This window comes from Apium graveolens, chromosome 7, assembly GCF_009905375.1.
Source record: "Apium graveolens cultivar Ventura chromosome 7, ASM990537v1, whole genome shotgun sequence".
Classification (NCBI taxonomy): Eukaryota; Viridiplantae; Streptophyta; class Magnoliopsida; order Apiales; family Apiaceae; genus Apium; species Apium graveolens.
This window is the reverse complement of record NC_133653.1, coordinates 60,195,604-60,205,582: the sequence shown is the minus strand read 5'-3', so window position 1 is coordinate 60,205,582 and position 9,979 is coordinate 60,195,604. Positions and strand designations below refer to the sequence as shown.

The 9,979-nt window shown below is 33.1% G+C and overlaps 1 protein-coding gene across 1 annotated transcript; it reads right to left on the bottom strand.

Annotated features, from left to right (window-relative positions):
• Positions 1 to 502: 502 nt before the first annotated feature.
• On the bottom strand, positions 503 to 9,598 carry LOC141671206 (serine/threonine-protein kinase 12-like). The gene is made up of 12 exons (XM_074477368.1): positions 8,865 to 9,598; positions 7,100 to 7,174; positions 6,869 to 6,964; positions 6,537 to 6,622; positions 6,334 to 6,454; positions 5,891 to 5,970; positions 5,376 to 5,438; positions 5,145 to 5,263; positions 4,433 to 4,518; positions 2,706 to 2,827; positions 1,518 to 1,629; positions 503 to 1,012 (listed from the first exon to the last, which is right to left on the bottom strand). The coding sequence occupies exons 1-12, from the start codon at positions 9,177 to 9,179 to the stop codon at positions 911 to 913; spliced, it is 1,377 nt and encodes a 458-aa protein (XP_074333469.1). The 5' UTR covers positions 9,180 to 9,598; the 3' UTR covers positions 503 to 910.
• Between the last annotated feature and the right edge of the window lie 381 nt (positions 9,599 to 9,979).

Genomic DNA, 9,979 nt, shown 5'->3' with positions numbered 1-9,979 from the left:
TGTAAACCTGTGATCATATAAATGAAACGGACGAAATGACTACTACGCATTATGGTAACAAAACCGAATCAATTTGCAAACTTTACAACCATCCTTATATGATGGGATCGGAATTATTGTCCCTCTGCCGAAATGGGAACTACAAATAATTTTATTCATATTCAATTTCCTTTTATCCATTGAACATTTTATTTTGAGCAGGGTCTACAAATATTTCCTAAAAATGTTCTAAAATGATACATGAATTTATTGTATGTTTGAGAGGTCCACGTTATGAGTGAGGGAATAACCCATAATAAATCGACAACTAAATATTTTGACATAGTTTGTATAAGGTTTTTTGTTTTTTGAGACCATTCAATATTTAATAAATAAAGTGAGTGTGATTGGAATAAGTAGTGGATGTAATTAATTTTTATGTTATTAAATTTTTACTATTTTTGATAAATTTGAAATGTATAAAATTGAATTCAAAAAAAAAAGTATATAGAAATGAATGGGATAGAGAAAGTAATATGTTTTTTAGAATAAAAAATTAGAAACCAGGCAAGAACTTGATTTGCATTGCAATTTACTTGTAAACAAGTGTCTCCCCTAAATAGAAAAATTTAAAAAGTACACACACACACACAAAAAGAATGCTATGTTACACTTTTTCTTTATTTTTTATGCTAAACATACTGAAATCGGAAAAAAATCAGATTTTTCTTTACAGGAAGACCCGGCATTATCAATCTTTCTCAACCAACCAAGTCATACACGAAGAAGATAATTCAAATATATGTTTAACCAATGGGACCGGTCTTCTACAACTCCGAAGCAATGTTATTTCTTCTACTTCATTCAATTGGATATGATAAAATTCCACCGATGTAAGTCAAAGAGGATATAGATGTACAACCACCAGTACTCATATGCTGGTTGCATGAGATGAACGACCGCGGCTACTAGAACTTGAATAATCTTTTTTCCACATTGCCTCCAGATTTTGAAAGAATTTCAATGGTCTAACCTGCACACATTAATAGCAACCAGCCTAAGAAAAAACACATTCACGCAAGTAGTTTTCACAACGTACAATACAGTAAATAGTCAACAGTTCATCAATTTATCCATTCTGCATCTTGAACTCTTTGATTGCTAAATTATGCAGTAGTAACCATAACACACAGTGCAATTAATACTTTCTTGCTTATCCTTGTACATCCAAAATGTCCTCTAATTACTTTATGCCGATTCAGTCTTACAGACATTGCTCTTACCAAATTTAAGGTTGACACACGTCTCAAAAGTCAAAACAAAATCCACTTGTCCTATCATTAATACATGCCAAAGTAATAATCCATATTTTATATAGTTGTTCAACTGAGCCGTTATTAAGGTGTGCTTCTTTGAAGTTTAAAAGATGTCATAATCCAAACAAATATAGATAGATAAATGGATAGATGAATATCTCAAACAAAAAATATGACGGAGAGAGGGGAGAGATGAGTGAGAGAGAGAGGGGGGGGGGAGACCTTCCAGCGTTTCTTGTGACGAAGTGTAATGTAGATAGACTCCAGCCGTACGATTATTTGCTTGAATGTTGGTCTGTTGTCTGGCTTCTCATTCCAGCACTCTTCAATTAACCTATCCACAGAAAGTAATTTGTTGGCTTTTCCTCAAGAAAGATAGAAAGGGAGCAGGAATGCTATATAACAATTATGACAAGTTCGGCAGCCCTGATATGATTCCTTGGCCAAAAGAAAGTTTGGTGGAGCAGCTGAAATGTCTAAATGTAATCAATTAAAGTCAGAAAAAGCTAAATTTAAAGAGAACTATGTCCATCCCTAAATCTTTATTACTGTTTAAATGTCTTCAAAAGTTCAGATATAAATTCTATTTTTCAAAGGTTGACTACAACAGTTTTCATAAAATATTATAAATTCCCAGATTCACAGTACCAGCAGGAAGGAAGAAAACATCCACATATGCAACACTATGTTAAGGCAATTCAAAAGTGAGCTCCCATAAACAATGTGCAATGTAGTAGGCAGTAGTGGATTCAACTTAAAGGACAAAAGGGCCTTGGCAATCAAAATCACAGAATCATATTATCATGTTTTCCAGCTAAGCTATTTATCATTCGAGATTTCTATGGCGATATGGCATACCATCCCAATGAGTTGTGTAAGCACATTTGTAGGCAAGGTACATCAACAACTAAACAAACTTAATTTAAAAATAATTTGGGAAGTGGATACATCTTGAGTGTTTCTTACTAATTACTGCAACATTATTAATGATATTTAGAAAATTTTCTAGATTGTAAGATTGGCTGGTCGAATATTGTTCTCAACTTAATACTGTTGATATATAATCATTGTAATGAAGAACTTTAAGCGTGCATAATATGACATCAGTATGAAAAGAATGAAATTTCAATCCCTCCCCTAAGAAATTCCGACTCAAAGATGTCTGTCTTACAGAAATAAACAATATAGTTAATTACTTAACGGTTTCTGATTTTCTGATTTTCTGATTTTATTAATGCATCTATTCATCGGTGTCGGTATTTAGTTACGCACAGTTGCAATTAATTTTCAGCCAATAATTAGTAAGTTGGTCATTTATCTTGCATTGGACAATACAAAGTAAGAAAAAGAAATGCACATATCCAACATACGATACAAATGGTCTTCCACCAGAAAACAATGAGAACATACTCTTTTAGTCCATGGGCATAGTACTTTGCAGGAGCTTTAAATGGAGGCCGATTCTTGGCAGCAAATTCTTTAGGAACATCAGTTTCTGGCTTTGTGGAAAATGGAGGACAGCCCTCAATCATCTTGAGTACAACACATCACAAACATCAACTTGTTAGGCCTTTTAAGACCGACACAATTGGTTGCTAATGCACACCATGAATAACAAAGGTAACTGACTAGTGCAAGATTTTCTTACAGAATTCTATTACAATTCTTTGTCAGTATTCTCGAGACATAAAGTTCTTAAGAGAATAATCCCTGACATGAAAACTCCTAATTGTCCTTGTCTCACAAGAAATTATGTATTTGCTTTGCTGATCAAGCTCAAGAAGCGGGCTACTCCCTGAAATTCCCTGCCTATAGCCGGACCCTAACTCTTAAGAAATGATTAACAATAATTTATTTACCTCTCCGTGGGATTAATAACTAAACTTATTTTTAAGCTCACCATATCATACCTTTTTAAGGGGAATTAAAAATCATCACTCATATGAGATAACTAAAGAACTGTAATCCTAATACATTATCCTGAGTTTTTTGGGATAACAAAGAAAAGAGGAATAATAGTTGGGAGAATAAGAGGGGAATGCTCATATAAACTCTCTCTAGTGTTACCCAATTATTTAATAGAGAAGAATAACAAGTTTATTAAAAGATGATAAATGACATTTGTGTAGCTATCAGAATATTTTAAGCTTATTTCTCTTTTAAGCTTCGCACTTTTGGGAAGACTGTTTCGAATTAAGAATTTCCTTTTCTTTTTTAATCAGATTCCTTTCTCTTTTGTAAATAACTTTGGGAACATGCCATAAGAAATTTTTTAGTGAAAGAAAAAACCCTTGTAGTCTTTTTAACATTAAATCAGGGAACACACAGCAAGAGACCGGCTCTTCTTAGACTATAATCCATGTGTGTATTTCTCCTGTTCGTATTTATCAGCATGTAATAATTTTATATAGTTTCTATTGATCAATGTCAAGTCAATAATTGCAAGTGTACGCTATTAGGGGTGTTATTAATTATAATCTAGGTGCGATGGAATCACAATTTCTAGATTATTTATGCCGACTTCTCAAGGTACATGTATCTAAGAAAATACTACGTCTCACTTCATTAGCCTGCAAATCATCCAATTTGTATCGTTGCTAATTAAGTTTCCTCATGTAGGAAGCAAAACATGTTTCTGGTATCTAACTCATTCAAATGTTCTACTACATTTTTCCTAATCAACGAGCAGCAAGGCCAAAAGATGCTCCCTAACAAAAATTTGTGCAAAGTATAGTGTACGCTTAATTAATATGATTGTACCAGATAGTTACTTGAATGTCCACTATAATTGCAAAATGAGTTAACAACTCACAGGATAAGCCGTTTTAATAATACCACTGTATTAAGAACCTAGCACTTAAAAAATCAAATCTTACAACTCCTGTCACTTATCATATAATTAAAATTATTTCACTCAAATGACAACTGTAACTTGCAAGAACCAAATAATGAGCATATTTGGTAAATCCAAAACTCAAAAAGTCAAGTACTATTTGTATAACTGGTAAACATATAGAAAAATGGACATGGTAATCATGAGGAACAAGGAGTAAATAAACCATACTTTTTATGCTTTTCTTGGAAAAAAAAATTATATAATAAAACATTGGATTGGAGACTGTAAATAGAAAATGTACCTCCTGCAAAATTAATGCAAATGAGAAGACGTCAACTTTCGTATCATATTCTTGATTTCTGAAAACCTCTGGAGCCACATATCGACCTATTCATGTAACTAAACAAATTCACTAACTAAAACCCAAACATCCGGTAAAGTGAACTCATCATACATGCTTCATGCAAATATTAAGATAGTGCTTAGATTATTTATATAATTGCAGTCCTACGGGAAACAAATGCATTCTTCACGTAATACTTAGTAAAGATCAACGAGGATTTGCATGTCAACTGCAACTGATGACTACGGCCATAGTTAGTACTAGGTAACAAAATTCACATCAATGTTTACATACTTCTGTTGCATACTTACATATCGACTTCTAATGATTCTCGGCTATATTTCTAGTAATAAGAATTCCTGCATCATTTGATACCTTAACATGTAAAGAAAGGAATTATAAGGTTAACACAATAGCATACGATCTACTGGATTAGGGGGAGGTCGCTTATCAATTAATTTCCATTTCAGGGTGAAAATATCGGGATTAGTTGTGATACTCTAAGAGCTTAATACTTACAAAGTAACCAGTAAAAAAGAGGGAGAAAAAAAATCTTCCAGTCATTAAAAAGATAACCTTTTCCCATTAATGACAAAGCAGTCACTACTTACTGGTACAAGAACTACTAAACCCCCCCCCCTCAAAGAAGATGTATAAATAACTCACTTACAAGATGTGTTCTGCAACGTTAAAGGTCTATCCTCTTTAAGTCTGCTGGTAACTTTTAACAGCTTGCTAAGTCCAAAGTCTGCAACTTTCAGATGACCAGAGTCGTCCCGCAATATGTTTCTGTTATTGTACAAATGAATTAAAATGTCTCTTGAACTTTGTAATATATAGATAGGAATTAGGATAAGGAACTACTGTGAAACTTTAAAGATAATTAGTATGAATAACTTACGCCGGCTCAAGGTCACAATGGATTATTGCCTCTGGTTTATTCTCATGCAAATAGTTCAGGCCCCTGCAAATACACCCAAAATGACAATGATTGAAACATCTAACAGGAAAACTACATACCTATAGCAGAAAACGACTGTAACCAATATTAAGTGTTCACAATTTCACACTCCTAGGAGGTTTTGGTAATATTAGTAAACATTCACGATTTTACAGCTCTTAAAAGGTTAAGAGTTTGATTGTCAACAAACCATGCAATTTAACCCTAATTATATGAAATTTCCAGGAGGCAGAGAAGGTACCACAAGCAATTACAAAGAGCAAAAGATTTACATTATTAGACTCCATTCAAGCTTTTTTCTATTTCCATCGAAACTATATTGCATCAACATTCTTAATGATCAATTCTAATTTCAATCATTACCAAAAGTGTCTCTCACGTGCAATAAATTCAGTTCTACCATCATGTAAGTTACTATTTGTGCTAGACACGGCAAATAATGATGTCTTACGGACCTTGCAATGTCCATTGCAAATCTGATAGCTTTCCTTGGTTTTTGAGGTCCTTTTCTTTTCAAATAAGCACAAAGATCACCCTGCATCAGACATCGGAATGACATTCAGAGAACTACTTAAAAAATATTTGAGTGACAGGAGGGATGGGAGGGGAAAGGTAGGAGCTTTTAGCTATATAATTCATTTTCAAGTTTTAATGTGTAATTTTGACAACAAAAGAACAGAAAAAATGTACCTAATCAAAAACAAATTTACCTTGATAACTACAAATTAAAGTTTTGCCTCTATTAGAAATTTTGAATGTGAGAATTTAAAAAATTGAAACTTGGTAGCACTGGAGAAGAGAGGACGTAATCAAGATAAAAAAAATAAAGCACATAGCTATCAGCACATTCTAGACACCTGTAAGTTATAAAAAATAGCGAGCTAAAAGTTACAAACACCTTGGGTAAAAATTCTGTAACAATCATCATTGGACTACTCTGAGTCACAGCACCAAGGAACTGAACCACATTAGGATGTCGTATCTTCTGAAGCAATGCAAGCTCATCACTGAAAGCCTTTCTGAACAAACAAAGAAGCCTATAACAAGATGCAAACACCCAGAAAAACACAGAAAAGCATTTTCTATTAAATGAGCACTCACACTTTATCATCATCCGTAAGAACTTCTTCCCTAAGAGTCTTTACAGCAACTTGTGTTCCACGCCAAGAGGCAATGCGAAAAGTACCCTTGAATTTTACACATCACCAAAAACAAAAAGACGAGTGCCAATTTTGTCATAAAAAATATGTCGTATAAATATATAAAAGGTCAAAGGATTAGCAGAGCTGAAGTTTAACAGACATCAGTCACAGTTTGGCAATGTCCAAAAAAACACAGAAAGGCCGAATTTTTTTATATATAATTGAACCTTTTCTTTTTCCCTTAATGTATGAGCTATAAAATGCATATAAAATATGGATTAAAGTGGTCACCTTCGTTAATTCAACACTGTTTGTAAAATCAAGTTCTTTGGGATCGATTTCATATTCTGGGACTTCGCGGGCAGTTTTGACATGCATTGGGGCCACCTAAAGTTAAAAACCATATCACAAGGTAAGTCGCCACGAACAATTAAAAAACATTTCAGTTCAAGGGTATATTCACCAAGTAATAGCGCTTGGGTCTGTCATTGGATGACTTGATACAAAAATAAAAGGACTTACAAGAAGCTTGGCACCATGTTTCTCTAAAAGTTTAATGACATCTTGATTTTGATAGTGTATTGCATCTGCAAGAGGCTGTTAAATCAATGGTCAATCCACTATCTAAAAGAAGTGACAGATAAACTAATCTTAAAACTCAAAAGTCAAGGATCAAATAATTCTGAAAATTTCAAATTTCATAAACATTAAACCTCTGTAAAAATGTATATCATATAGAAGCCTATTGAATTAAAAGCAAAACTCTTCTAAATTGATTACTTCCAATACTTAATTGTACAATCATATAGCAATTGAATTCTTAAAATGTAATGTAGTATGTATACTCCATGACACCATCCTTATTTAAGAATAACATCAATTCAACTATATATCAAGGGAGTGGTAGTGTACTAGTGACGTGCATAAACACACGAGGAAGTTGGGAAAAGAACACATACGTGACACATGAATCCATATAATAGTGTGATAGGTGGGGGGAACGGGGGTTATTTTTATCTTATTATAAAACTCTGAATCTTAATAGCCAAGTTACCTGTTTAATTGATTTAAAAGGTCTTCTACATCAATATTGATGTACAAACTCAGAATGTTAAAGAAACTTGGACAATAGACATATTGTAAAGATAACAACTTAAGTTGGAATCCTAATGTCAGGTAAACATTTCGACACAATTTGTTTCAAGTACCAATCTTACCATTTGCTGCACTTACAGCCTAAGCACTGGTATAAAGGGAGACTGTTTAGTGCATCATCACTTAACAGTATCCAGAAAACTTAAATAATATACTAACAAAAATCATACAGCCATAACATACCCATGAAAAACATGCATGTTGTTGTGTTTTGGGTGTGTGCGTGTGTGTGTGTGTGTGTGTGTGTGTGTGTGTGTGTGTGTGTGAGAGAGAGAGAGAGAGAGAGTACTAATGATTATTACAGATATACATGATCATCAGAATATATGGATCAACTAAGTATACTGTTCATAAAATGTAAAAACTTTGTACAGATCGTGTTTTTAAACTAATTATGTAAATATAAATATAACACAAGAAGGGTATGGAAACAGGACTTAACCAAAGAGTTCAGATAACATGCCAATATACCATGTTATCAAATTACTATGTTAATGTTAAACGACCAATGAAGCTACCACATAGGAAAAGCAACACAAGGTTAATGATGCTTTCTGGAACACATAATTTAACTAAAACTCTCTAATCTATCTCAAGCCAAAAGGAAGATATTGTTTCTCTGTGTTTTCCTGTCATCTCATAATGCAGACAACAAACATCATATTAAACAATACTTATTATTTGAATCAAACATTTTTCTGGTCTTTATCCACATCCATAGCATAAAGTTCTCAGCCCAATTTAATGTTCGACGTCATCTCAATTACACATGACACCAAACTCAAAAGAAAGTACACCATCTGCACTAAATCTCAGCTTTCAAACAATATTGTAACAAATTAACAACCAACAAAAACAATCAAAGATAATAATTGAGCTACTAACTTTAAATTATCTATATAGCATACACCCCTACACAAAAGCAAGCATGCCATCTACATAAAAATCTCATCTTTCGAACAAAACTCACAACTAACCAAAAAACAAGATTAAAAAAAGTAACTATGCTACCAACTCCACAATATATGCGTACCATACACAGAAGCAGGTACAAAATCGCAACTTTAAACAAACTACATTAAGCAAAAACACAACTACGCAATCAACCAAACCACATTACTAAAACACTCACCGTACTACCCCACCGATCTTTAGGATCAACTTGAGCCCCTCTTTTAAGCAACATCTCCACCACATCACTCTTCCCTTGACACGCAGCCACATGTAACGGAGTCCGATCATCAATATCCTTAAAATTAACATCAGTACCCGAATCCAACAACTCCGTAATCCCCTCCAAATCACCCTCATTGGCCAAATACATCAACCTCACTCCTGATTCAATAACTCCATCATCCTCATCACTCTCATCCTCCCCTCTCACCGCAGGCTCCCTCGGAGCTAACGACGATTGCCTCAACAGAGGAAACCGTGTTTTTGAGTCCATTAACCGCGAAATTTCGACAATTAGGCCAAAAAGATTCAATCTTTAAGCTAAAACTAAACCGCAATTGCTTAAATTATCACAGTTTATAGCTAATAAATAGTATAACTATTCAGAATTGAATCTTTTTGTGAACTCTATTGTGATTGTAATAATTGTGATACTATCTATACACACAAAATATGTAAGTATATATTATGATAGGGTAATAGCATATGAAGCTGGCAGAATAAAGAGGGAGTGTTTGGTGGAGCGTTGACAAAAGGAGAAAGCGTGTGAGACTTACGCGTTTCAGCCTTGGTTGGCTGCGGTGGCGCGTGAGTGTCACGACTGGTGATTGAATTCGATTTTATGGTTATTTCTGGGTCACAAGGGGACTAGCCACCGAACTTTCCGTTTGTCTCGAGATAATTTACAAATAAATTACATTTCAAAATCGGGTTTTTTGTATTAAAATTTATAATTTGACTCATTTTAGTTGACTTCTTTTATTTGCCCACTACGTGCACTCTAAAATATTTAATTTTTTAAAAATATTTATAAAATTTTACTTAAACATGTTATTAACTTTATTAATAATATATATATTATTAATAAATTTTTATATAAATTTTTTATATGAATTTGTACGATTAGATTGACAAACAAAAATTATAAATATATAAAATGTTTCAACTCATTTCTTAATTGAATAAAAAATGTCACATGATCTAAAATATTTAATTTTTTAAAAATATTTAAAAAATTTTACTTAAACATGTTATTAACTTTATTAATAATATGTATTAATTTGATTAAGAGCT

What these genes read in the sequence shown, in the direction of transcription:
- LOC141671206 (XM_074477368.1), bottom strand. Translation starts at nt 9,179, where the DNA reads ATGGACTCAAAAACACGGTTTCCTCTGTTGAGGCAATCGTCGTTAGCT. An exon ending in TTACAGAATTTTTACCCAAG is followed by an intron (nt 5,971 to 6,333) that starts GTGTTTGTAACT and finishes TGTCTGATGCAG; the next exon opens with GGTGATCTTTGTGCTTATTT. An exon ending in TTTGCAATGGACATTGCAAG is followed by an intron (nt 5,439 to 5,890) that starts GTCCGTAAGACA and finishes GTGTATTTGCAG; the next exon opens with GGGCCTGAACTATTTGCATG.